Here is a 27,538-nt window from a genome sequence, read left to right as displayed (position 1 = left end):
GAGTTCAAAACCAGCCGGGACTACACAGCGAGGCCTTGTCTCAAAAAACCCAAAAGAGTGGTTCTAACTCTGCACTCCCAACCACTGCATCAGTCGTTATCTGGTGAGCAGCGCGAAGACCGACACGCCAGGCTGACTTAGGGGAGGACTCCAGACTTGGGGAGCCGGACCGCCCGCCCCGACCTTTGCACCGGAAGCGCTTGCACCTCCCCCGCGCGAGTGCGCACGCGCGGCCGCCGGGGTTGCTCGGGGTCGAGAGCGGCGCGGGGCGGGAGGGAGGTTCCGCCTCCGGGACGGGCGGCGCGTGCGCCCTCGGGGCTCTCGTCGGGACGCGCCCGCTCCCGTGCTTGTTCTCACCGGGGCTGGACGCGCGCGCCCTCGGGCCGGGAGGAGGCGGGCGGCGCGGGAGGGGCGGGCGGCGCGGCGGAGGCGCGGACCCGAGAGCGGCGAGGCCCAAGATGGCGGACCGCTTCTCTCGCTTCAACGAGGACCGCGACTTCCAGGTAAACGCGGCGCCGCGGCGGGGCCCGGCCCTCCCTCCGCCACCCGGGCCCGCCTTCGCTGCCTCTGCGGCCTCGGGGCCCGGCCGGCGACGAGGCCGCGTCCCGCCCGTTCGGGCTGCGGGCGCTCGACTCCAGTCTCTCCCGGCGGAGGCGCCCTTATTGTCCCCTTCCCTCCCGCCCGGGCGGATCGCGGGGCGGGGGCGCGGCGGAGCCCCGCAGTCGGCGGCGGGCGGGGCTGGGCGGCCTGGAGCCGGGTGGTTCGTCTTCCGGCCAGCGGGCCGCGGCCGTGTGGCTCTTGTAGGTGATTGTAAAGAGAAGCGCTGCTGCCGCGAAGCCAGTGGTTTTAGAGGAGAGGGTTTCAAGGTGACCTGATAAGTTGGGAGTAGACGACGTGGACAGGTTTTGAGGAGAGGAGGCTGGCTGTCAGCCACGGCGTTTCAGCCGCGTCTCCGACCCAGGCTTGGCAGGGCCCTTGGAAGAAGACTGAAAACTGCATAGCAGGGTGAATGCTGCTGTCATCTGAAAAAATGGAGGTGGTGATCTGTCTTTGCAAAACCCTGTTTCCAAGTAAGGTGACCCCTCTTCTGTGCTTCAGTTGCTCACTTTACTGCATTTCCTGCTTTTTATGTTAAAGTATCCCACTCCCGGCTGTGTTGGGCCAGCCCGCAAAACGTCTGTTTTTTAAATTCAGATGCCCTAGCATTTGGGGTAAATAGGGTATTAGAAATGGAAATCTTGGGCCGGGGATTTAGCTCAGTGGTTTCGCCGCCTGCTGCGCAAGCGCACGGACCCCAGTTCGATCCCCGGTACCAAAAAAAAAAAAAAAAAGGAAATCTTTTAGACAATTACAAGATATGAAATCCTTTGTGAACTTCTTTTCTCTCTCCCTTTCTTCTCTCTCTGTCTCTCTACCTGTAATGGGGATCAAATCCAGCGTTATGATTCCAGTCAACAAGTGTTTTTGAAAGAATGCCTTTTAGAAATGTTAGCATAATAATTTACAAAAAGGTTGGAAATGTAGCTCAGTGGTAGAGTGCTTGGCTACCATTTGTGTAACCCTGAGTTTAGTCACTAGTAGCACAAAAAATTAAGTGAAATAAAAAAGCCTAGTGTGGTATTTTTTTTTTTGTTTTTCTTTTATCAGTTGGTACTCGGGATCAAACCCAGGGGCTGTCAGTGAGCTAGTTCTCAACCCCCTTTTAAAATTTTGAGACAGGGTTTTGCCCAGGCTGGCCTTGAACTTTAAAGTCCTCCTGCCTCAGCCTCCAAAGTAGAGTAGCAGGGATTACAGGCATGTGCCACAGAGCATAGGCCCTAGATGTTTTAATAAAGGGGAAAACATTGGCTTTCATTAATGATGATCTTTGATTTAAAGTTTATCGGAGAGAGAATGAAGTATGTGTCATAGGCTGCTCCTATGTGGTAATATCTGAAACATTTTCAAGTTCAGATGATTCAGGATAAATGATACTGGTCCCCATGGCCCATACCTGTACTCCCAGTTACTAAGGAGGCTGAGGCAGGCAGATGGCAAGTTTAAGGACAGGTCCCCCGCCCCCCACCGGGTACCAGGGATCAAACTTGGGTCCTTGCACTTGCAAGGCAGGCAGCAGAACCACTGCGCTAAATCCCAGGCCCAAGGACAGTCTTGACAACTTAGTGAGACCCTGTCTCAAAATAAATAAGGAATGCTCAGTGGTAGAGCATCCCTAGGTTTGAATTTCAGTGCCACCAAAGAATGAATAAAATTTAAATGTGAGCTCCTTTTAAGGTTTTAAGTGATAAATCATGCAACACCGCTAATTCCATGGGAAAACAAGTGCATGTGTGTTAGCTTTGCAAACACAGTAGACAGATCTCATTGCTTTGAAAAGATCGTATACACTGGAGAGTTCTCTGTCCAGTTTCCCTGGTAAGCTCTAGGTGACTCATTTTCTTTGCCTTTAATTTGTCAAGGAATTTGAAATTTCAGAATTTCATTCTTTACTGTTTTACTGTTTCAAAATGGTTTAAAGTTTCAAAAGTTTTGTTGTTGTTGTTTTGTTGTTATCAGTTTTTCAGGGCTGGGGTTGAGATCACTTAGACCAATGTGGTCTAGGGCTTACTGCTGAGCTATTCTGCAGCCCAAAGGCGTTTTGTGTATGAGGAGCAGTGTAGAGAGGTGAGGGATGCCTGGTGTGTGGGAGGCCCTGGGTTCAGTCCCCAGCAGCGTGTACACACGTGTGGGTGTATACACACATAGAGAAGCTTAACTGTTCTGCACCATTTGAAGCACTTAATAATTTTTTTAAAAATCAGTAAAAAATAAATAAATACACAATCAGTAACTTTAGTATAATAAGCAGGTACTTTTCTACGGGCTTTGCATGTATTGTCTCATAATAATACAAACACAAGGCTGTGCCCATGCTAGGCAAGTGCTCCATCCCTGAACACACCTCCAGCCACTTTTGTTTTGTTTTGTTTTTCTTTTTTGGTATCTGGGATCGAACTCAGGACTTTGCACTTTCAAGGCAGATGCCGAAGCCACTGAGCTAAATCCCCGGCCCTCCAGCCACTTTTTTTTTTTTTTTGCCTTTTACATTTTTGTTTTTTGAGACAGGGTCTTGTGCGGTTCAGGCTGGCCTTGAACTCACTGTGTAGCCCAGGCAGGCCTTGAACTTGTGGTGATCCTCCAGGCTCACCCTCCCAAGTGCTGGGAGTATAGGCATCCACCAGGCCCCAGGCTCTAGCCACTTTTAAATGTTATTTTATGTTTGTAATCTAGGCTGGTGTGTGTATGTATGTGTGTGTCTCACATGATTTAATTTTTTTTTTTTTTTTGTACCTGGGATTGAACTCGGGTCCTTTTGCTTGCAAGGCAGGAGGCAGAACCACTGAGCTAAATTCCCAGCCCGGATTTAAATATTTTATGATCTTTAACTACTCCTTTAAAAATCTGACCTGGATTTCTGAATGAGACATTACTTCTGCTTGCATTTACTAGATATATAGGACCTATTTGTTTGCAGATTGAAGTCTTGTACAGATTAATGGAAAAAATGTATGTGATTTTTTTTTTTTTTTTTTTTTTTTTGGTACCGGGGATCGAACTTGGGTCCTTGCGCTTGTGCAGCAGGTGGCAAAACCACTGAGCTAAATCCCCGGCCAAAAATGTATGTGATTTAAGACTCAGGTGTGCTCATCCTGGATTTCCAGATTCATTAAAGAAAAACATCCCTGTGCATGATGCACAGCTAGAGGGTGCTGTTAAGAGACTGTGCTCTCTGGTGTTCTGTGGTCGTGCGTGACCACAGGGACGCTGCAGCCAGTGCTCCTGAGAGGTGTTCGTCAGTGTGTGTTTTTGTGGAGCACTGCTGGTCCTTCTTGGAGTGTCCCTGTGTTCAGTGTTCTGGGGTGCTAGTGCATGGGAGGCAAGAGCTCTACCATTCGGACAAACCCTTAGCCCGGTGCCAGAGTTTCAATGAGAAGGCACTACAGTAATAGATTAGTGTCAAGGTGAGCAAACAAGGGATGCCACTTTGGGAGGTACCAGGCTTGACCTGAGTGCCCTGCCCTGCTAGAGAGGTGCCCCCCCCCAGCATTTTGAGATGGGGTCTCACTAAGGTGCCTGGCTGGCCCCCGACTTTCTGTCTTTCAGAGGAGTGGGATTACAGTGGGATTACAGGAGCGCACCACCACCCCGACCAAGATGCATTACCCAGTGGCCGTGGTAAAAACGTAAAGGTTGATCAGGCACTTTCTGTAGTTTATGTAAATAATCATGACCGTACAGTGCGTAGGTCTTGTATTATCTCTGTGTGGTGTGTGTCAGGTTTATTTTGGGGCTTTTGTTGTTTGCAGAGGCCAGGGATCAGACTCAGGGCCCTGACAGTGTAGGCAAGTGGTATGCCATGGAGTTACTACCCAGTCCCTCCTTTCGTGTTTCATGGTTTTTTTTGTTTTGTTTTGTTTTTGTACCGGGGATTGAACTCAGGACCTCGAGGTTGGGAGGCAGTCGGTGGAACCATCATGTTTCACGTTTGATAGCAGAACATGACCCTCAAGAAATTTTTTGGGGGCGAGGGACAGTTTGCGATAGGGTCTCACTATGTAGTCCATGCTGGTTCAAACCCCAGGCAGTCTTCCTGCCTCAGCCTCCCAAGGGCTGGGATTACAGGTGTGTGTCACCATGCACAACCTGAGAAATTCTTAGTTGAGACCAGTGAAGAGGTTCATAGTTCTAAGATAGTTAGTTCATAAAAGCATAATAATATATTTTCTGTATTCCTATGGAACCAAGTTGGCATTCTAGAGCCAGGCATGGTGGCGCACACCTGTAATCCCAGCATTCAGAAGGCTGAGGCAGAAAGATCACCTCAAGTTCAAGTCCAGCCTGGGTTCCACAGTAAGACCCTCCCCCCAAAGTTGGCATTTCCAGCAGGCATGCCAGAGATGACACATGGTGAGTGCTCTGCTCTTCATTTCCTGTGTCTCTCCCTCATTTGAAAGAAGTGCCGCAAGCAGTGAAAACTAATTGCAGCTTTAATCTTGACTGTCCCTTTCCTGTAGTGTGATAGGTGGAAAGGATTGGAACCAAGGAGGTACCAGTTTCAAAATATTGATGAGGAATACAGGTGCTTCTTAGCAAGTGCAAAGTGATGATCCTGCCGACCATGCGTTCTCAGGGGAGTAGGAGGGACCTCAGGAGTGAGGTCCCTGGAGCCGATGTGAAGGGCACAGGACCTAGAGCAAAGGCAGGAGCACTGTAACAGTGGGGTCCAGCAGGCAGTACCGCCATGGAGAAAGATGTTTATAACGGCACTTGGGTGCCAGTTCTGGGGACGGAACCTTGGGCCTTGTTCCTGCTTGGCCAGTGCCTTGCTGTGGAGCAATCTCCAGCCCCAGGAGGAAGGGGGCTGGGAAGAGCTGTGCCTTCTGGCTTCATGTGGTGGTGGTGCACTTTCTTGCTTTTGAAGTAGGCCTGGGAGCTGGGGCGTGGTGCCGCACACCTGTAATCCTAGCACTTGGGAGGCTGAGGCAGGAGGATTGCTGAGAGTTGGAGGCCAGCCCAGGCTACACAGTGAGTTCAAGGCCAGCCTGAACTAATACTGAGACCCTGTCTCAAAAAACAAAAAAACAAAAACCCAAAATAGGCCTGGGAGACCAAGAGGGTGACCTGGACAGAGATGCTGTCCAGTAGATTATTTCAGGCCTACTCTAGTACAGTCAGAATTACTCAAACCAGGGCTGCAGACAGAGCTGTGCCAGTGCGGTAGAGTGCTGCCTCCAGGCCTGATCCCCAGCACCGCTAGAGAAAAAGAACCAAAGCCAGACAGACAGAAGCTCTGGGGTGAGGTGTAACTCAGTGATAGAGCGCTTGCCCAGCATGTGTGAGACTTGGTTGTAATCCTCAGTACCACCCCCATAAATAAAAACGGAAACAGGAAAAAGTATAGCTGTAGATATGTGTACATATAAAAAAAACCCCTAAGTCCCTATTGTATTTTTCTATTTCTTGCCATACAGCTCTCATTACTGTTACAGTTCTCCAGAGAGAAAGAGAGAGACAGAATAGAATGTATGTGTGTTTGGAGACAGGGTTTTGCTATGTAATTAGGGTGGCCTTTAGCTCATGGTGACCCTCCTGCCTCAGCCTGTCAGGTATTGGGATTACAGGCCAGGCCCCAAAAGTTAAAACTTTTGACTTAAAAAATGTTTAGCCCAGCAGGGCATTGTGGTGCACCCCATTCACCCCAGCATTCTAGGAAGCCGAAGCAGGACTTCACAAGTTTGGTGAGACCCTGTCTCAAAGTAAAAAGGGGCTGGAGGTATAGTTCAGTGCAGAGGCCCTGGATGCAATCTCCAGTACACACACACACACAAATTACCAGGCATGGTGGTACATTACTGTAATCCCAGCTGCTTTGGAGGCTGAGGCAAGAGGGTGGGTAGTATGTTCAAAGGCACCCTGGGCAATTTAGTAAGATCTTGTTGAAAAAAATAAAAAGGGCTGAGCTAGGTGATACGTGCCTATAATCTCAGCACTCAGGAAGCTGAGGCAGGAGGATTGCCTTGAGTTCGAGGCCAGCATGAACTACATATACATAGAGAGACCCTGTCTCAAAAAGGGGGGGGGGGTGTTGAGGTGTAGCTCACAGTGAGGACTTTGGTTTAGTCCCCAGTGCTGCAAAAAGTAAAACACATCCCTAGTAGTGATCCTGATGGCGTGGCCTTATAATTGAGATACATTTCCCCATGATTTCTGTTGGGGTACTGGGGGTGGTCATGGTGCTGGAGTTTAAACCCAGAACCCAGTGCCTTTGCGGTGAGTGATCCTCCTGTCTCAGCCTCCCTGCATTGTGGGATTACAGGTGTGCACCACCACTCCTGGCTCAGTCTGTTTTCTCGATGTGGCCAAGATTGCCATCAGCCCCCAGCACTGAAGAGAAAAGTGATGACCATTTTCTGAATCGGAGTCGCAGAAGCTCATGATATCTGGAGTTGTGGATCTGAACCCATGTAGAGGCTTCGTCTTTGTTCTCATGACTCAGTCTGTTTCTAATGTTTTATTCATGGGACTGGGTGATGGCTTGACATAGATACCCAGTCCTTGAATTCTGTGCAGATTCCCTCCCTGAAGCCCCTTGGTGCTTCTACCTGTATGTCTGGCCTCACAGGAATTCCCTTTGCGTGTTGGCGTTTCAGTCCAGCACTAAGTGATGGCAGATGCGTGGTACTCACCACAGGAGTTACAGACGACTGCCGCAGATGCTGAAAGAAGGCATTGACTTGAAACTGCAGCAGATAGCAGAAGATGTTGTAATGATTTTCCACTTACAAAAAGTGGATTGTGCAGCCAACTGGGGGCTGACGCGCATGAACTTAATGCGTATTGTGTCAGTCTCTGCAGAGTTCAGTGTGGGGCAGAAAAGAGAGCGTTGTATTGTCATGCTCATAACTAAAGGATTTCTTTGAGTTTTAAACAAATGTGCTTAGGAGCCGGGTGTGATGCTGCATGCCTGTGATCCTAGTACACTGGAGGCTGAGGCAGGAGGATCACTGCAAGTTCGAGGCCAGCCTGGGATACACAGTGAGTTCAAGGTTAGGCTGAATGACATAGTGAGACCCTGTCTCAAAAAACAAACCAACCCCCAAATAAATAAATGAACAAACAGCTGGGGATTTAGCCCAGTGGTTCTGTTACCTGCCTTGCAAGGGCAAGGTCCCGAGTTCGATCTCTGGTACCAATAAAAAAAGAACAAACTAATGTGTTCAAGTGTTTTGTTTTTGTTTTTTTGTACTGGGGTTGGAACCCTGGGGTGCTCTATGACTGAACTTATCCCCTACTCTTTTTAATTTTTTTGAGTGACTGATTGATTGGTTGATTGTGGGACTGGGGCTTGAACCCAAAACCTGTGCCCTGAGCTACGTTTTCAGTCTTTTCTTTAACTTTTTATTTTGAGACAGGGTCTCACTAAGTTTCCCAGGCTGGGCTGGGATTTGAGATCCTCCTGGCTCAGACTCTCAGAGTGCTGGGATTACAGGTGTACACCGCCACATCCAGCAAATTAAGAAATTTCCTAGGGGCAAAAGTGACTGAAAAATTAGTTCAGTGTTGTTTTAGGGCAAGAGATAACAAGGGGTGTATTTATCTTGAGAATAGTTTCTAGAATACAGACCTGATTTTGACAACTTGGGTAAATTAAAATATTTAGGATCTGGGGGTGATTGGTAGGATCAGTGCATTGTCGTTTCTGATGGTGAATAGTTAAGACCTGGGGTGGGAGGACTTTCATAGCTAAGAGAGTGGAAGCTGGGCGGGTGAGCCTGGCCGGGTTCCTGCTGACGACCATGGTCGGCAGGGATGTGGGGAGGCCATTCCCACTGAGGGTGTGTCACCCTTACTGCAGTGAGGCATGAGTAGTAACTGTTTCACAGGTGGAGAAACTGAGGCCCAGGTGAGTTTTTTTCCTATTGCAGAGCTGAGCTTTCCCCTCACCTCATTCCCAGCAATGCTGAGATTTGAACCCAGGGCCTTGGCTTTTACGAGTTGGCCGAGGCTTTGCCAAGGAGCTATATGCCAGCCCCAAGGTTTTGAGCTTTGCTCTTCTGAGCTCTTCAGTACTTTCTACTGTGATGTGAGTTGACCTCTCTTCCAGGAGATGAGTGTTGCTGTTATGTTTGTAAATTATTATAATTTGTTTTATATTTTATTTTTTTGAGACTGGGTCTTCTTATGCAGTTGGGGAGACTGGCCTTGAACTCACGCTGTAGCCCAGGCTGACATTGAACTCGGGGCAGTCCTCCTGCCTCAGCCTCTGGAGTGCTGGGTTTACAGGTGTGCACCACCATGCCTGGCTGCAGATAATTTGTTTAATGCATGTCAGCATTTTCTTTTTTTTTTTTTTGGTACTGGGGATCGAACTTGGGTCCTTGCGCTTGCGCAGCAGGCGGTGAAACCACTGAGCTAAATCCCTGGCCCCATGTCAGCATTTTCTGCTAGCTCGCTGGTAAGTAGCTGGTGTACTTAGAGGTTATATTTTTGTTTCAGAAGCATCTCAGTGTAATAAACTTAATTGATGATGACTTCCTGTTGATCTTTTCACTGTATAGAAGTCCAGCACCCAATCCCATTCCATTTCCCAAAAGCTTGGCATCATGAAAGGGTAAGAAAAGAGACAAAATTAGTCCATTTTGCTCATTTGCCTTCAGTACAAGGTCCTGTAGGTCCCGTCAGGGGGCCGTGGGCAGGCCTGGCCTGGCCCTTGTGATGTCAGAAGTTGACTGCTGTGGTTCCTGGGGAAGGCAAGAGGGCCCCTGTGTGGCAAGTGTGTGGCTGGGCCGGAAGTGACCCTGTCCAAGGGGCTTTTAGCCCAGGCGCTGCTCTCCTCCGTGTACAGGTGAAGAGATTGAGGCTTAGAGAAATTGGAGTGACAGTTAATAAACTTGGATTTCAGCCTTGCTCACTCTAACAGTGTGACTGTCTGTGACCCCAGTGCTCTGAAGGCTGAGGCAGGAGGATCTCAAGTTGTAGCTCAGTCTGGCAATTCAGTGACTATTTAGAGACCCTGTCTCAAAATAAAAAGTAAAGAAGAGCTGGAGACACAGCTCAGTGCCAAGGCTTAGGGTTGATCACCGGCAAATAAATAAGCCAGTGTGTGAGTGAGCAGTGTGAATTTCCCTGTGACTCCTGATGTCCTGAGTGTAAGAGCCAAAGCCAGCTCGGCGATGTGGTCTGTGAAGCTCTTCACCACCCGGCAGCTGTAGACCCTGCTTTCCTGAGCTGCTTGTTGTTACCCCGATGTGGCAGGTATCGCAGGTGCTTCCTTTTGCCTGTGTTTCTACCTCTCTAGAACAGGCTTTCTGTCAGCTCCCTGCTCGTTCATCAGGACTCGGTCTGCCAGAGAGCTCACTTTACAGAGCGAATGTATCCATGGAAGCAAGCAAAAGGAGAGGAACCAATTGTGGTTTAAAATTCAGCATTTTAGTAAAATGCCAGCGGCTCTTACTGTTTAGCAATACTTATAATAAAGTGAGTCTTCAAGGGTACCAAACTGAAATGGTCTCGCGGCACATGGAAATGTATTTCCTGAGTGTGCTCAGGGTTCCGGGTGGCAGGGTTAGCTGTGCTGTGGCAGCTGCTGGCTGGGTGTGGAGTGCATGCTGAGTCCTGCGGCGCCCAGCGATACTCCATTCTGCAGGAATACTAGAGCTCTCTGCCCTTGGTGCCCTGGGAGAGACCACTGAGTGCTTGCCCCGTGACTGAGTTTTCTGGAATTTAGGAAAGATTGTTTAATGTTGTTGTCTGTCTTAATGTTCTCAGTCGGATAAATGGGTGAGCTGGTTTTGACTAAAAAAATAGACTTGGTTTGATGTCCCTGGGACGTTTTCCCCGCCAGTTACTGCTTCACCCTCTGCTCTCAAGGCACTACAGTCCTGGCTCACAGCGTTTTCGCTATTGGTTGGGAACTCCTAGGGCGTGGTGCGGTGCCTGGAGTCTGGTGTAGCCCGGCGACCCTGGCAGCCCAGAGCAGTTCTGCTGTTTGCCTGCTTACAGGTGAGGAGCTGGGGCAGGCACACAGCGAAGGGCTGCGCTGGCTCCAGCCTGTAGTCACTGCTGCCTCACCTGTGGCACAGGCCCCCTTTTGGCATTTACCTCACCTGCCGGGCCGGCTCCCTTGCGTGCAAAGTCCTGCATTCTTGTTTTTCTTTCCTTGAGTCTGTCTGGCACAAAGAATTTACTCGGATTCTTTTCTCTTGGCAGTGGGGACTGAACCCAGGACCTTTGCACTGAGCTACATCCCTAACTATTTTCAACTCTTACTTATTTTGGAATAGGATCTCACTAAATTGGGCTTTAATTTGTAATCCTCCTGCCTCAGCCTCTTAGAGTGCTGGGATCACAGGCTTGCATCACTCTGCCTAACTGGTTGGTCAGATATTCGATTAGTGGTTTAACAAAGGCAGCTATATGGGAAGGAGGGATTTACAAGGCCTGAGAAGACTGCCCCAAGACTCCCCGGCTCCCTCGGTGTACCTGGGTGGAGCTCAGTTTCTGTGAGGTCTTAAGAGTCAGGTGAGGCACAGTTCAAGGGTGAAGCGAGCACTGGATAAGAACCATCTCACTACTTCATATAATCATGGCAGCCACCTTCTAGTTTTGAGTTTCCTTTGTGTGACATGTTGCACCTAAGATTGGTTTTCTGTGGACTACTGCAGACTTTTTGTCAAGATGTCTGAATAAAGAGGAAGGTGCCCTGCCAGTCAGTGGTAAGGAACTAAGGCACGGTTACTATGGGTCCCAGCCGGATTCTTAGACTGTTTTCTCCATACCTTTTTGAACACCTCAAATCATTTGCTGTATTTTGTATTCTTTTCTGACCTGTGGAGTTTTAAAAATTTAGTTTTTCAGTGTAATATTTTTTGGGAAACCTGTCCTTTCTTGTCCTAATCGAATGATCCAAAAAATTTGATATGGCAAACAGGTGAACATGTACTTTTAGACAAGTGTGTGATGTGTTCATACCCTTGACCCAGTGTGATGTGTTTTCCCCTTCGAGTTGTTTGCTGTGGTTGCTAGCCAATTATCTTTCCTACCATCTTACATAGAATCAAATTTATTAATAAGTAAAGTTTATAGCCCTTCACCCTTCACAGCTTGTGTGATAATACTCTAGATAGCCTAATCATCTGGGTTTTGCAGCTGGGGAAGAGGCCTAGGGAGAGGTTTGGTAATTTGCCCAAAGTTGTACAGCTAGCAAGGGGTAGAATAAGATTTGGTTTCTGCTGTCTCTGGTTGTGCAGAGCTCTAGTTTCCATAATACGGGGATACTGGGCCACAGCTCAGTGGCAGAGCATTTGCCCAGTGTGTGCAAGTCTCTGGTTCAGTCCCCAGCACCATCCAAACAGAACTCTGGATGTTGTTGTAAATCACAGTATGATTACGGAAGCAACATGAAAGTTGAGGTTTGTGAGGACTGGACTGCAGCGTTCTTTCTGTCTTCCTAAGTTGCAGTAAGTCCCGAGTGTACTAATGGGAGGACACCAGCAATCTCCGGAATGCTCAGCTCTTCGTAGGTGCACACTTTTCTTTCTAGGACATTTTATTTTTATTTATTTTGGGGCGGGGGAGGGGGACGGATGGACGGAAGGACTGGGGACCGAACTCAGGACCTTGCACTTGCGAGGCAGGCGGCGGCACCGAGCTACATTCCGGGCCCCAACATTTTCTTTTTAAATGGCATTATGTGGGGTGACTCTAAAATGAATTTCCTTGAAATGTGTAGGGCAGAGAGGGACAGAGAGGAAGACTCAGTAAGGCTTTGGTGACAGGAGGGTTAGTTGTGTTCGTGGATGGAATATGGAGCTCCTGTGTGGTTCTCTCTGCTAAACCGCCGTCCTGGGCTATGGGAGGCGAAATCAGCATCATTATAAATTTTGAGATTGGAAAGGACAAAGTATAAACAAGTACATTGCCGAGTTGTGAGGCAGGACTACAAGTATCACATCTTTTTAGTGAGGTCAGGCTGTCTCCGAGGAGCCACTGATGGCACCTACAGTGCCACAGACCAATTTGCCTTGGGGAGATTGGGAGCAGGGAGGCAGGACAGCAGCGCTGTAGCGAGGGCGCCGGCCAGGCTGGCGGGAAAGGTGGAGCTGCGGGACGCTGTGCGGTTGCTGCCTCGGAGGAAACTGCTTTCAGCTCGGCTCAGACCTGTGGAGATGAGAAAAGTCAGCAATCCATGCCTTTTTTTTTTTGGTACCGGAGATCGAACTTGGGACCTTGCACTTGGGAGGAAGGCGCTGGAACCGCTGAGCTAAATCCCCGGCTAGCAATCCATGTCTTAGTGATTGATTGTTCATCAGACTTGTTCTGGACACACAGACTTTAACTATGAGTGGTATTTTTCTTTTCCTTTCTTTTCTCGGAGGCACTTGCTTTTCATTTCAGAAAGACGCTTGTCAGTGTTACCAAAACGATTACCCTGTTGGTTTCTCTGTCTGCCCTCCGGCCTCAAAGAGACCGCAGCGCGCAGCGCGGTGAGCGCGCGGCTAGGGGGCCGCCCCAGCGTCAGTGGTGGGAGGGAGCTCTGACCCCGGCCCCAGAGAAGCCAGCTTCAGCAGTGGAAGCCTCCTCCAAGCGCTGCCTGACGGGGAGGAAGCACAGCGGAGGGCACTTTTCCAGCCAGCAGCCTCAGGCAGCCTTTCACAGGCTCAGTGGGGCAGAGCATCCTCTCCTTCTTTTAAGGAGAAAGGAGAGCAGTCAAGGGGTCACTTCCATGGCAAGGGGCACACGACCTGTTCTGTGAACAGTTGGGAGGGGGGTAGAGACGGGACAGAGATTTTGATCTCAATGAGTAATATTTTTCCTTTCTCCCCAGTACTGAAGATTAAACCCAGGCCATCACCGTGAGCTACATCCCCAGGCCTTTTTAACTATTTATTTATTTACTTACTTATTTATTTAAGATAGGGTCTGGTTAGTCACTAAATTGCCTTGCTGCGCTTGAACTTGTGATCCTCCTGGCTCAGCCTCCCAGAGTGCTGGGAGTACAGATGTAAGCCACCTTGCCTGGCTTCATTACTTTAAAAAAAAAAAAAAAAAAAATATATATATATATATATACACACACACACACACACACACACACACACACACACACACGGCTGGGGATTTAGCTCAGTGGCACTGTGCCTGCCTCGTAAGTGCAAGGCCCTGAGTTTGATCCTCGGTACCCCCCAAAAAGAATGTTAATACTGTGTTTTGCTATTTGAGATCGTGGTTGTCTTCTTTAGGGTTCTCATGCTAATGACCTCCTCTTCAGCTCTAATTTCTCTCGCTAATTACCAGATAGTTAATTTCTGAAAGGGTACAGCTGTGGGATTGTGTGGATGCCAAACTCAAGACCAGTTAGCAAATAGCAGGATGCCACTTGTGGATAAATTTAGGGCAATCCCTGTCTCTATATTTAAATGATCACAGATAAATTTGTATTACAGAAGTTTCCACATTTGTCTGTTTGACCTTAAAAAATTTTTTTTTCTAATTTTTATTAGTACATATTGGTGTACGTAGTGATTACATTTCCTTCTGGGGAGTTGGTATCTGTACATAACACATATTAGTCCATTTTACTTCTTGTACCCACCCTCTGTCTTCCCTGTTGTCTCTTGGACCCTTTCCATTTGCAAAAGATCTATCTTCCTCTTTCCTATTATAATTTACTTTGCTTTCTAAATTATTTATACTTTGGGTTTCTCATATAAGAGAAATCATGGGATATTTATTTAAGCTTGTATGTCTGATTTGTTTCATTTAACATTATGGTCTCAGGGTGCATCAAATGACTTAAGTTTATTTATCCTGCTTCATGGCAGAGTAGTACTCCATTGTATGTACATACTTCATTCTCTTTATCCACTTACCTTTTGAGGGACACAGGCTGCTTCCAAGATTTAGCTACTGTGAGTTGTGCTGCTATAAACACAGTGTGCATGGATTGCTGTGCCATGATGGCTTTAACTCTTGGAAAGATGCTTATCAAGGAGGGGCATAACTAGGTGCTGGCTTCAAACTTTCCATCCTTCTGCTTTAGCTGCCCAGGTAGCTGTGATTACAGGCATGTGGAAGATGGTACTCTTGAATTCCTGGAAAACCTGTGAGGTAGTAGTTGATTTAAAGTTTAATGCTTAAGCAATTAATTATAAGTAATGTTACCAGCAGTGCTCAGTACTATAATATAGTTTTTATTTGCATTATTCTTACATTTTCTTTAGCAGTAAAAATGCAGTATTGTTTATGAAAGTAAGATTGCATGGCCGTGGCCGTAGCAAACTCTCTCTGTATGTCTCTCTGCAGTCCTGGAGCTTGAACCCATGGCCTCATGTTGTCACCCCCAGCTTTATTTATTGCAGTACTAAGGGTTGAACCCAAGTTCTTGCCCGTTTTACTTTTTATTTTGAGACAGTGTCTTGTGAAGTTTCTCTGGTTGCCTTCAAACTTGAGACCCTCCTGCTTCAGCCTCCTGAGTAGCTAGGATTACAGATGTACACCACACCCTGTGATTCTTTAAGATTTTTTTCTAGTATTGTTTGAAGAAAACTTGATATCCCACATGGTTGACAGCGTTTTTACTTAACAATTTTAGTGCTTATCAGGGAAGAGTTCAGATTTCTAGCCTTGGATTCCTTAAAATGTTTACCCTTTGTCGTCCCCCCCCCCCCCCCCGGGAAATACAAGGGCTTTCACATGATAGGCAAGTACTCTATTACTGAGCTCTGTTCTACCTCCTTGTTTTCATTTTTTACTTTTAAAGATACAGTGCTGGGGTTTGAACCCGGGGCCTTATCACTGAGCTCCATTCCCTGCCTGTTTTTTATGTTTTATTCTGAGACAGGGTCTTGCTAAGTTGCCCAGGCTGGGCTCAAACTTTCCATCTTCCTGCATCAGCTTCCCAGCAGGCTGGGATGAGTTGTGCACCTCCATGCCTGGCTAGATTTGTTTCTTAAATGTCTGAATTTGGTGGGGTAAAGTTTAAAATAACTCATTGGGCTAAGCTGTTGATAATATTTATTGTTTATGGAAAATAACTGGAGCCTTCCTTTTCCAGGGTAATCACTTTGATCAGTATGAAGAAGGACACCTGGAGATTGAGCAGGCATCTCTCGACAAGCCCATAGAATCGGTAAGCTCCACGCCTGCCTGAGGGCTGTGGCTGGGCAGGCGGGCAGGCAGTGCTCCGGCCCCATGTGGGGCCGGCCCTTGAGACTGGCCACTGCTCAGGCTGTGCTTCCTGCATGCCGTGCAGCCATCAGCTAGCGTTTGGGGGCAGCCTAGTGTTTGATGTATGGGGAAGTCATCCCAGGACAGAAACGAAGATTTTGATGAAAATATTATTTTGGCCCATACTGATATTCTGATGAAGATAGCAAGTTAAAGTTTAGCGTTTTTATAATTAAAGGAGTAAAATGTATTTTGACCCTTTAACACCTTTCCTGGGCAACAGTCACATGAGGTGTCAGGAGCAATTGAGTGGTACAGTGATGCATTTTTTTTCACCAGACCTTGTTAAATGTGGTCTCTGTAGCTTGAGAAAAGTCTGGGGTTTTTTGTCAGAAGTTGACATTTCAGCACTGGAGATTGGACCCCAGAGTCTTTGCACTGAGTTACATTCTAAGCCTCTTTTTAAAAAAATTTTGAGGCAGGTTTTTGTTAAGTTGCCCAGGCTAGACTCAAACTTGCAGTCCTCCCACCTCAGCCTCCCAGAGGGCTCAGATTACAGGTGTATGCCACCACATCTGGCTGATTCTGTCTCTTTACAGTGATTAGTTAGAAACATTAATGATACCAAGCAATAAAGGAAAGATATTTATTTTTCGTCTCAATTTTAAAAACTCTTAATTTTTGAACATTATTTTCATCCTGAAAACCCATTATTTTTAAATAACACAGCTCTTTGTTAAAATGTCTAAACTTGTCATTATTGTCAGCATTTAATATCTGTGTTTCAGTGTACCTCTTTAATAGGGGTTTTGTTGAGTTGTGGGTAAAACTTGAAAGGGGGATAAAACTCAGATGGAATCCTAATCTTAGTCAAAGCAACCCCCTCTCTCCCTTTAAGAAACACAGCATCTTTCCTGAAGGGAAATAATGAGGCAAGTTAGGGAAAGAGCCTTGAACTTTAGTTTTATTTTTAAACCTGTGACATAGTAAAGGATCAACATATATTTATGTTCCTAATTAGGTTGGTGTTGTGTTTGTGTGTTTAGATGTTTACAGAAATTTACACAACTTGGGGTGTTCGACATTTTTCTTCCACAGCAGTTGGCCCATATTAGCTAAGCAGCCATGATCTGGTTTGTATTGCACGGTCTGCCTTTTTAAAATTTCTTCTCTAGGGTTTCTTTCTCCCCACCTCCCCTTCTCGTTCTGTCCTTCTGGTCCAGTGAACACTGCATACAGTACCTTCTGTCTCAATGTGCTGGCATGATGCTAGACTCAGGCATGGCCCTAACAGTGACGCATGTGATAATGCTGCAGAGGGAGAGACACACCGGGTGGAAAGGCCAGTCTGTGTGCTGCCGCCGGGCCAGAGGCCAAGGGCCCCCCCCCCCCAAAGTTAACTCACTCAGGTTTGGACTCTGATCCTCATCACCTCAGGGCTTATTACAAAGCAGAGCTTTACAGTGAAATTGGTAGCTAAAATCATTATCTTTTAGTTGAAATTAATTAATTTTTCCATTTCTATTTAATTTTGTTCCTTTGGATTAAAGTTGAAGAACGGCTAGCCAGCAGCAAGGCCCCAGAGCCATACCCTGTAAGATGTGTGGTTGGTCAGCACCTTAAGTGAGCTGCAGCTCTGCGAGCACCTGACCTGACAGTGGCAGGAGATTTAATTAGCCTGGATTGCAGTGTATTATTACTGCTCTACTCAACAAGATTTTTAAAAGGCTCTAAGTGATAGTTAATAGTTTGAAGCTGCCTTCTAGGGGCACATTAAGTTTTTCAAAAACTCCTTCCTAATGAGGCTAATGCTGTTTTGCCTCACACTGTCCATCACTTTTTCTGTTTAGGGTTTTGGAGAGCACACTGCCAGAGGACAGTCTGGTTGGGCAGGTCGCGTGTTTGTTAAGTAACATGTTCACAGATTTGTAACATATTAATTATACTTCTAGTAAAAATTATTCCTAGGAACTCCATAAATACATGCACTGTCTGTGATGCGATAGTTCAGGTGTGGCCTGGTAATAGGAGCTCCAGCCTTCATTGTGTTAGATAGATGTGGGACTCACAAGGTGAGGAAGGGTCTTATTTCTGCTACCTGATCATTTGGGAATAAAATGTAAAGTTTGAAAAGAAACTTCTACAGTGATTGGCATTAAAAAAAAAAAGTGTTTCTTTGTCTTGCCCTCCCCTCAAGTAAAACAGTCCCTGTCCCCAGGGACGCCCAGTGAAGTCACTGCGCTGGCTCTGTGGCTGCCTGGCTGGCTGTGGAAGCTATGCAGGTCAGGAAAGTGGGGTTGCTTCTCATGCAGAAAGAGTCCCAGCTGAATTAAGATCTTTCTCTGCAGCAGTATCTGTTGAGAGGCGCTGACTGTTTTGCTACAGCATGCAACTCAAAAGTGGCTGGGATACACAGCTTTGGGAGTCTACAGATCATTTCAGGAGCTAAAGGTCTAGTCTTTCTTTTTAACAAAGGTCATCTGCAGGAGCTGTTAGCGGTGGGAGTCTGCACAGGTTTGTGCCAGAGTGTGCTCGTGTGAGGGTTCTTGTGAGTATAGGGCTCAGGCCTTCTGTGTTGCAGTAGGGTACTTTTTTCTTTTTTTTTTTTTTTTTTTGGTACTGGGGATGGAACTCGGGACCCCAGTAGGGCACTTTTGATACATATCAACAAGGTAGGAAGTGAGATTAAAGATGCGGCAATGCACTGTGCTTCTAGTGAGCTTCCGAAGCCTGGAGTTTCAGTGAGACGTTAACAGATATTTTAGCTTCAGTAGGCAAATGTTGACAACACATCAAAATCCAATATTTGTGAAGTATTTAATAATATTTACTGTAAAGTCTTATTTTTCCATCTTTATTCCAGCCATGCATATATCCTTCAGTGAAATTTATGGTCCAGAATAAAACACCTTTCTAAGAAAATTAAGAAAGAAATTGCCTGACCACTTGATTATCTGCATTAAAGTCAAAGTGCAGAGCAGTAACTTTCTGGCGGTGCGGGGTATTAAGCTGAGGCAGTTTCCTGCTGAGGCTCCTCCCTCCTTTTGTTTTGAAACAAGGTCTCACTGAGTTGCCCAGGCTGGCCTCAAACTGTCATCTTCTGCATCAGCCTTCTGAGCCCTTGGGATCATAGGTGTGATCCACCACACCTGGACCCAGCTGTAGCTTTTGTTTCTTTATATGTTTATTTAATGCAGTCCTGGGGCTCCAACCAGGGCCTGGCAAGGATAGACGAGCACACTGCCACTGAGCTGCGGCCCCAGCCTCTTCTTGTTTGAGATAGGATTTTGCTAGATTGCTCGGGCTGTCCCCGATCCTATGATCCATGAGCCTCAGCCTCCAGTGTAGCAGGGATTATAGACATACACCACTGTGTCTGGCTAAATTTTATCCTTAAAACAAACAAAAACCCCACATTTTTGAACTTGAACTTTGAAAGTCCTTGTTCCTTTATGAGATTTTTAGGTCTCAGCATTATAATTTTGACTTCCACATACTTAAAGGTAAAAATGTCTCAAAGGCAAAGCTTTCCCTACGCCACAGTGCAGTTGAGGGTTGCATTGTAGTCCCTGATGTTGGTGACATACCTGGTCTTAGGACCCTGTCCCAGCGTGGAGACAAGGAGTCAGGCACAGGGCACCGTCAGGCAGAGGGTGCTGTCGCCTGCACACATCCAGGTGCCGCTGCCCCCTGGCCGCAAGGTGACATTTATTGTAAACCCTGGCTTCACTGCTGTCAGTTGATTGATAGTTTTAAAAACTAGTGTAAGTTTTCAAGTTCTGGGGCTCATGTTTAGTTGCCCACCTAGGGGCGGAGAAGCATAGCTGGGCTTTTGTCACATTGCTTATCTGTTCAGATCTGTGGACTCCACTAGTTCCAAATGTAACTCTGAGGTGCTGATTTGACTTTTAGCAGTGACCACATGTGGACTGCACTGTGGTAGCGTGCTTCTTAGAGCTGAATGGCGTAGCATCACTCTGGCTTTTCCCCCGGTCTTCATGTGTCGTCTGTAATGAGCAATAGAGTCTTTGTTTGGGGAGCTTTTACAACTTGCCATTTGCATGGTTCACCTAGTAGCATTTGGTTCTTGCTTATAGAGTCTTAATACACAATCAGCAAAGCTTACAATCCACTCGAGACATTTTTGTTGCTGTCAAAACGGGCTAAATTGTGTAAACTGAATGTGGCTGTCAACCAAAAGAAAACCCAGTGTGGGGCTAATGCTCATCTAGTCACTGACATACTTATGATATAGTTTTTTCTTGAGACATGATATTCTTCTTCCTAGTATGAAATTTTGGAGTCAAGCCCATACAATAAAGTAAGTTTTTACGTGTGTGTTGGCAGGCTCCTGCCATACACAGTGGTGCTATTGCCAGGATGATCCTTGTTAGCGTGGATCAGCACCTGGAGCAGAGACAGTCCAGGGAAAGCTTTCTCTTTGATATTTAATTCATAAATAAAAATATTGAGGAATAGCTGAAATAGTTGCCAGGGTTTTTGCCTGCTGGTGTTGTGTTTCCAGCATATGGGTAGTTGTTCAGAGTGTACATTTCTTGCTTTCAAAGATCTTCCCATTTGAAAATTTTCTCCCTCTTATGTATGTAGGGAGGAGCAGAGATTGGAAATTCAGCATTTTAATTGTACGTTGAAGTTTAGAAACAGAAGGGAAAAGGCCAGCTGAAGTAATTTAGTCCTGGTGGTAAAAAGGGGGGTTTTCAGCCCAACTTCATGATTTGATCACGGTTAGAAGAACTTCCTTTCCAACCAGTGAGTACGCACAGAGCCCCCACTTGGACTCAGATACTGAGTATGACAGTGAAACCAACCTGTGCTTACCACCCTGTCGAAGGTCATCCCTCAGTAATTAGTCTAAAGGAGTACTTAGGTAAACAGCTCACCACTGCCCTGCATCTTAGTTAGTTAGTTGCAAACCTATTTTTAAGAACACCCCTCCTCCAAGATGCCATGCATGGTGGTACCTGTCTGTAGTTCGAGCACCCTGGGAAGCTGAGGCAGGAGGATGGCAAGTTCAAGCTCAGCCTGGGCGAGTTAGCGACTTAGTGAGACCCCGTCTGAAAATAAAAAGTAAAGAGAAGGCGGGGGCTGGGGATGTGACTTAGTGCCAAGGCCCTGGGTTCAATCTCTGCAACACACACCCCTATCTAATGATGTGTATTTTGGGTTCTAAGAGATTATAATTAAGCCCCAAATTACATATTTTATTTAAAGACAAAAACAAAATGGTTTTTTAGCCACTGCTTTTGTTTGTTTGAAATGAAGTCTTGTGTTGCCCACCCTGGTCTTGAACTCCTGGCTCAAATGATCCTCCTGCCTCAGCCTCTCATAGCTGGGACTATAGTCGTGCACTGTTACACCTTGCTGATTTTTGTTGTTCTCATAGTGACTGTTCGTTTTAAGTTTTTTTCCTAGTAGTAGTTTAGAAGTCAAGTTAGTGCTCAGTGCCCTTGTCCCATCTAGATTTCCTGTTACAGCTGTGAGTCCCTTTGTGCCCATTTCCTGTGACAGCATCCCTGCAAGGTCACAGCCCCAGGCAGAGAGCATTATGATCATTTTCTGCAGGCTGGTGATTGAGCCCTGTTTTTGACAGTGCAGATTTTGGGACCATTTCAGATAGAGCTGAGGGCTGTGTCCTGGCTGCCGTGCGTGTTTCGTGTGCACACCCTTCAGGCCCGCTCATGGGTCCTGCTGTGCACTCCCGGAGCCCGTGTCTCCGTGGGAAGGGCACTCCCTGCCATCTCCGGGCTCCCGCAGCAGGCTGCTGTGTAGTGGCTGCCGAGGTTTATCCTCTCCATCCCGGGGGGAGGCAGAGCCTGACTAGAGAGTCTGAGCCTAAGCTTCAGAGGAGAACACCACGCCTCTGCCTGGGGAGCTCTCCTGCAAAGGTGACAGCCCTCTTCTTGAGTGGGTTTGTAAGATGTGCTGATGTGTACGACCCTTGGTTTTTCTCTCCCCTCCCTTTAACATTGGCTTCCTTCCACTGTTGTCGGTCACCACACCCTGCTCTCAACTCTCGTGAATTTACTTATGCTTCATGCTCTTTTAATGAATACTTTACTTGCAAGCAGTGAATTGAAAACAAGACAAAAAAACAAACAAACAAAAAAACAACAAAAAAAAAGCAAGACCATTAGTGATCGGACTGTTTCTTACTTTGTGTCACATTTAACTGTTCTTTTGACAGCCCAGTTTTTAAAGCCAGGTTCGTATGGAAATGCTTTCACTCCACTTGCACTGCTTTTGGAAATAGCATACTGCTTCATCTGTCTGTTTATTTTAGTGCATTCATGATTTAACACAGTCAGCATAATGTCTCATCTCCACCTAGGCAGAGGTGGTGTGTTCTTTTAAAGAACAGCAAAAACAACAAAAGTACAACAAAACAAAGGCAGACAACAATTTTTGTCAGCACTGTTTAATACCTAAGACTCGGTGTCAGATGTAGTAGTAGCATTAGTCTAGTAGTAGTTTAAAAATAGTGAAATCAGCTACATTCCCTTAGTCCTTTCCAGAGTTTCAGTTGTAGAAATTCTGAGAAGTAATAAGGACTTTGTATCAGGTAAGCTTGTTATCATAATAGGACAATAAGGGCCTCTTTACCTTTCCTTTTTCTGCTGAAATTACTTATATATTGAAACTTTTCATTTTTATTTTTTCTGATGCTGGGAATGGGACCCAGGACCTCATGAATGAATGGTAGAAATAGAAACTTTGTTATTGAGCTACTCCCCAGACTAATTTTTAAAAGAATAATAGTTATTCCTAAGTAGACAGACTCAGTATTGGCTAGAGCATGCTTTTTCCCAGAAATACAAGGGAGAAGGGAAGTAGCAACAATGCCGTGTTGAATTTCTCTAATGTCTAATGATGTGAAAGTCATCACTTGGACTTACACGTACTCTGGTGTTTTCTGATTCTTTCAGTTGTATAGTTTGCCTCCACTTTTTTTTTTTTTTGTACCAGAGATGGAACTCAGGACCTTGCGCTTGCAAGGCAGGTGGTGGAACCACTGAGCTAAATCCCCAGCCCCACTTTTTATTTTTAAATAAGCTATCCTATCTCCCTGCTCAGTAACCAACTGGTCAGCCCAGTTTTGTAGTTTGGATGCTGACATAGACGTAATTGTCCGTTTAAAAACAAAACAAGCCCAGAGGATGGGGGGCTTAATCGTCTAACTCCCTGTAAGAGGTGATAGGAGTAAAATAATGTTTTTCTGTATTTTCTGACTCCAAGGAACATTTGATCATTGAATATGGAGCTGGATGATAAACAGCTTAATATGAGATACTTGATTTTAATGAAAGATTTCTGGTTTTGTTATCTTTATAAATTGATTTCATGTAATATGAGAATTCAAATGGTGATATTAGATTAATACTATAAATTATGTTCGTACTGAACACTTTGTGTGATATCCCCCCCACCCCCCCAGTGTGGAGACTGAACACAGGGCCTCACACATACTAGGCAAGGACGCTATCACTGAGCTACACCCCAGCCCTGTGCTTTCAGTTTTTAAACACTTTATTTTTTTTGATGAGTAGTATCATTTTTTTTCTGACAGTTAATGGTTATTTGAGCTTTTTCTTGGTAGTTCACAATACAAAAACAGAAACCAAAATAAAAATAAAAAGCAGAGAGTTTGACAGAGTGTTATAAAAGTTCCTGACCTCTGGACCCTTTACACAAAAGCTGACATTTATTGTTGTTTCTGGTGTCTTCTCTACAGCTTCCACTGACTAAGGTGTTCCTGTGCTCAGTTGGGAGATGAGACACTATGTGTGTTGGTTCCCGGTGTGCACTAATGGCTCTTACTGTAACTTCCTGCCAGGCCTGTCCCATTCTAACATCCTAGCGTTTCGTTAGACTACATGTTGAAATGCATCACTCAGTCTGTGCTTGAGCTCATTTTTATTCTGTTTAATCAACTTAATTTTTTGTTTTACTAACCTCACTGTTTTTTCAGTTTAATATTGGCTGCATGCTAGTTAATATTTATATTTTATATATTTATGTGTTTAAAAACCAATCAAGTCTAGCCTGGATTTTGCTGATTGTTTTTTCATTTCTAGTGGTGGGGCAGTTTTACATCTTACTTTGTATCATGAAAGCCTGTCACATAAACAAAATAACACAATTTAGATTTTCTTTTTTAAAGAAAAATCTTAAAGTGGTGCTGTCTAGGTGGTGGATACAATTGTTTAAGTACCTTGATTTTATGCTTTTTAATGTTTGAAATTTTCATAAATGTATTCTTTCCCCTTTTCCCTTCCCCTTTTTGCTCCCTTTTAAAGTGATATGTACAAAAGTTGCCCAGCACACCATCAGAAAGGACTCTCTCCCCATATGTTCTTCCCATATAAAATACTAGCCAGCATTTCTTTTTACATTAATGTCCCTTTTATTGGGCACATTTACCTTGTTATAGCACCTTTTTTTGCATGCATATATGTAGATTATCTCTTGCCCATCACCTGTTAAATGTCACTAGGAAGGGAAGAATATATTATTGGAATATTTTTGGTTTGTCTCTCTGTTCTGTCTGTCAGGATAATATTGGACATCGCTTACTCCAGAAACATGGGTGGAAGCTGGGCCAGGGATTGGGAAAATCTCTTCAGGGTAAGTTTTTAAATTTACAAACAAAAAAAAGGAAACAATGTTGGTGATGCAGATCTTGTACTTGAATTTATTTGTTGTCTTTTTTAAAAACTGGATTTTCCTCCACCTTACCCCTGCTAGAATAGTCTCCTCCAGCTGTTTTAAGTTGCTGTGTAGCCTCCTAGGTGCCAGTATCTGCAGGAGTGATTGCTGGCTCATTGAACACGCAGGTCAACCCTGTGTGTGGTGCAGTGTATTTGGATATTTCATGTGTGTGGAGGTGGTGGGTGGGTGCAGTAAAAGAATGCATAGTGTCAGACAGCCGTGCCTTTCAGTGACAGGGACTGTGGCTTTAGGATTAGAGAGAGAATCATTCAGCAGCAGAGTTTAACCTTGGTCTTTCTGAAGCCAGCCATTTCCCGGCTGTTTTTCTCTGTGATCAGATTCTTGGAGTGGTGGAGAGAAAAACCTGTGTGAAACATGAAAGCAGAAGTGTCCTAGGTTCTCGGCGTCAGATCAGGCTTTAGAAGGTTCAAGTTTCTATCACATTTATCTTGTAGCTATACTCATTATTTGGGTAAAAAGAAAATACCAACATTTCTGTTTCTGAGCTCTTGCTAGTTGGACAGCAACCAACCACATCTACTTTTAGCTCACTCCTGGTGGGAGAGCTAGTGCTTGTCTTGGGTGTGAGCGAGCGCCACCTTGGGGTGTGACGGGGTGCAGCTTTCTGCCTCTGACTGGGGGTGGTGTTTGGAGGTGGGCGTGTTGATGGTGGCCGATTCTTTGCCCTTTTGATGTGAGTTTTCAGTATGAAAGAGAAGTTTCATCACTTCAGGTGTGTTGAGAGGAACAAGAAGACCAGGAATAAAATACAGTGGTTCAGTCATTAAACTTTTGCCTTCTAAGTTCTGCAAATTGTATTCTGTGATGACTGGGGGAAGCTGGTGCTCGTGCTTTGTCTTTCTGTCTGTCTAATATCTCCCCTATTTGAGGAGGTGAACACACTGTTGTTTGCTGCTCTTTAGGCACACGAGGTGGGGGCATTTCACTCATGCTAGGCCATCAGAGATTTGAAGCAAGAGCACTGAGGAATGGGAGTAGACATCTGTCAGACACTTACCCACCCATCTATGTATGTGCTGTCTCCATATGTATATTCTGTGTGCCTGTGTTTAAGAAGGAAGAGGTAAGTGGATACTCAGCTACGAATGACCTAACACAACTTTTTTAAAAATCCAATTTTGGTTCTCTAAATTTTGAGTTCCTTGAAAAGAATTGGGCTTTATCCATATTTTATTTCCATCTCCATGGTGCAGACACATAGTAAGCACTAACTCATATCTGTTCATGTGAAAACACAAGGGAAGTTTGAAGCCTACTTGAACGATTCTTCCTTCTTTGTGTGTGTGTGTGTGTGTGTGTGTGTGTGTTATAATGAGACTTGAATCTAGTGCCTCTCATGTGGTGTCACGTGGCGGTACACTCCCAGGCTTTTTCCTTCGTGGCTTTAGTAAAAATACATGACATAAATCCCAGCACTCGGGAGGCTGAAACAGGAGAATCGCTGCAAGTTCGAGGCCAGCCTGGGCCACATAGTAAGTTCAGGGCCAGCCTGAACTACATAGGGAGACCCTGTCTCAAAAAAACCCAAAAACTGATAACATAAAATTTACTGTTGCACCCCCTCTTCCTTTCTCTCTGTTTCCGTGTCTCTCAGGTTGCTGGGGGCCGAAGCCAGCCCTAGCATGCACCCCAGTCCTCTGCTGAGCTGCACCAGCGGCCCACTGCCCGTCCATCCTAAAGGTGCAGTTCGGTAGTGTCACGTGCACGCATTGTTGGGTGGAGGCTAACCTCTTAGATGGCTAGTGCACTTCCTTTATCCTTAAAGGATGGAGTCATAGTCTTTCCAATATGGAGGGTTGAGTTTGTTCCGTTGGTAACAGTATCTCTTAGTGTCCACCGGCAGTGGGCCGGTTTCTCCCATGCAGCTCTTTGTGTGACTCGCCTGTGACTTGACTTAGCTGCATCAATGGTACGCCGAGGCAGGCTGTGACAGACGTGCTTTCCCTGCACTAAGCTTTTTGGGGAGGGGGGTACCAGGGATCAATCTCCGGTCCTTAGGCTTGCTGGGCAGGCGGCGGAACCACTGAGCCAAATCCCTGGCCCGCACTAAGCCTTTGCTATGAACAAGCGCTGAGAGCGCTCCGGTTGCCGTAGTGTGGGATAACGCCGCCTGGGCCTCGGCGCTGTCTGCGCATCGCGCCGGGCGTTATTTCTGGGGTCAGGTCTGGCAAGTTCTTCACGTTTACATGAGTTCGTAAGTTCGTTGGGAACTTTCAGTTCTCCCTTTTGAGTTTAGAACTCTAATGTATTGAATATGCAACCACCCATGGAAACTTAGTTATTTTCGCTAACGTTTAAGCCTGGCCTCTTCAGCCTGTTTTTGTCAAAGCTTTAAAGGCTCACTTACCGCACGCAGTGCCAGTGCCCGGGCCCAGGCAGGGATCTCGTCACGGGGAGGGGGGAGGGCGTGCTGTAAATTCACTTTGTAGTCTGGGTTTACTTTTATACTTTAATTTTCTTATTTGCCTGTTGTTCTCAGTGTTTATTATAAAGTACTTCAAAAGTTATAGGGCCGGGCATTTAGCTCAGTGGTTTCGCCGCCTGCTGCGCAAGCGCAAGGACCGGAATTCAATCCCCGGTAGCAAAAAAAAAAGTTATAGAACTTTTATATTGCAAATAAATAGGTGTTAGTATTTAAAAAAACATAAAAAAGATGTGGACAAGGTATCATCTGAAGAAAGTATCACAAGGAAAGCTTTGTTAATGAGAAATACGGACAGTTGCTTGTTGTGGAAACAGAAGGAGGTGTTTAATCAGAAGCAAGAATGAGTGATTGTTTTGTGGCAGTTGGACTGGATTTGGTTATGAAGTATTTTATAACCTTTGGCAGCTTTGAAATGTAATGGAGTGTAGCTCAAAATCTTTATTTTGCTACCAGATATGTTTAGCCAGCTGATGTGGCCCAGAAATGGTGCCCGAACTTCCTTTGCTGTGGAGTCTAGGGGCTGCTTGATGATTTGTGTGTGTTTTTATCTCTAACAAAAATTCAACCCCTAGAACAAATGAGTGGGTTCTGGTATGATTTCATACCCCACCCCTTCTAGAAGGTCCTGTCGCTGTGTGTAGACAGCCAGCAAGTGCT

General features: G+C 45.8%; 1 protein-coding gene across 13 annotated transcripts in view; it reads left to right on the top strand.

Annotated features, from left to right (window-relative positions):
• Positions 1-243: 243 nt before the first annotated feature.
• Gpatch8 (G-patch domain containing 8) overlaps positions 244-27,538 on the top strand; it is a 77,466-nt gene continuing 50,171 nt past the window's right edge. For 3 of the 13 annotated variants that reach the window (XM_087202417.1, XM_087202423.1, XM_087202421.1), the window contains exons 1-3: positions 15,590-15,670; positions 21,914-21,931; positions 24,279-24,351. Coding sequence is in view for 1 of the 13 variants with exons in the window: in XM_004859207.4 (XP_004859264.1) it covers positions 459-503; positions 15,596-15,670; positions 24,279-24,351 (193 nt within the window). In the remaining 12 variants the exon portion in view is untranslated. Of the gene's footprint in view, positions 504-15,589; positions 15,671-16,754; positions 16,842-21,913; positions 21,932-24,278; positions 24,352-27,538 lie in introns of those variants that run through there. The other 10 variants (XM_087202414.1, XM_087202418.1, XM_087202413.1 and 7 more) reach the window with 6 other exon arrangements.

This window comes from Heterocephalus glaber, unplaced genomic scaffold (genome assembly GCF_053883595.1).
Source record: "Heterocephalus glaber isolate CG9 unplaced genomic scaffold, H.glaber_assembly_v1.0 deba00001773, whole genome shotgun sequence".
NCBI lineage: Eukaryota > Metazoa > Chordata > Mammalia > Rodentia > Bathyergidae > Heterocephalus > Heterocephalus glaber.
Note: the sequence above shows the minus strand (reverse complement) of the source record. Positions and strands in the feature narration are given on the sequence as shown.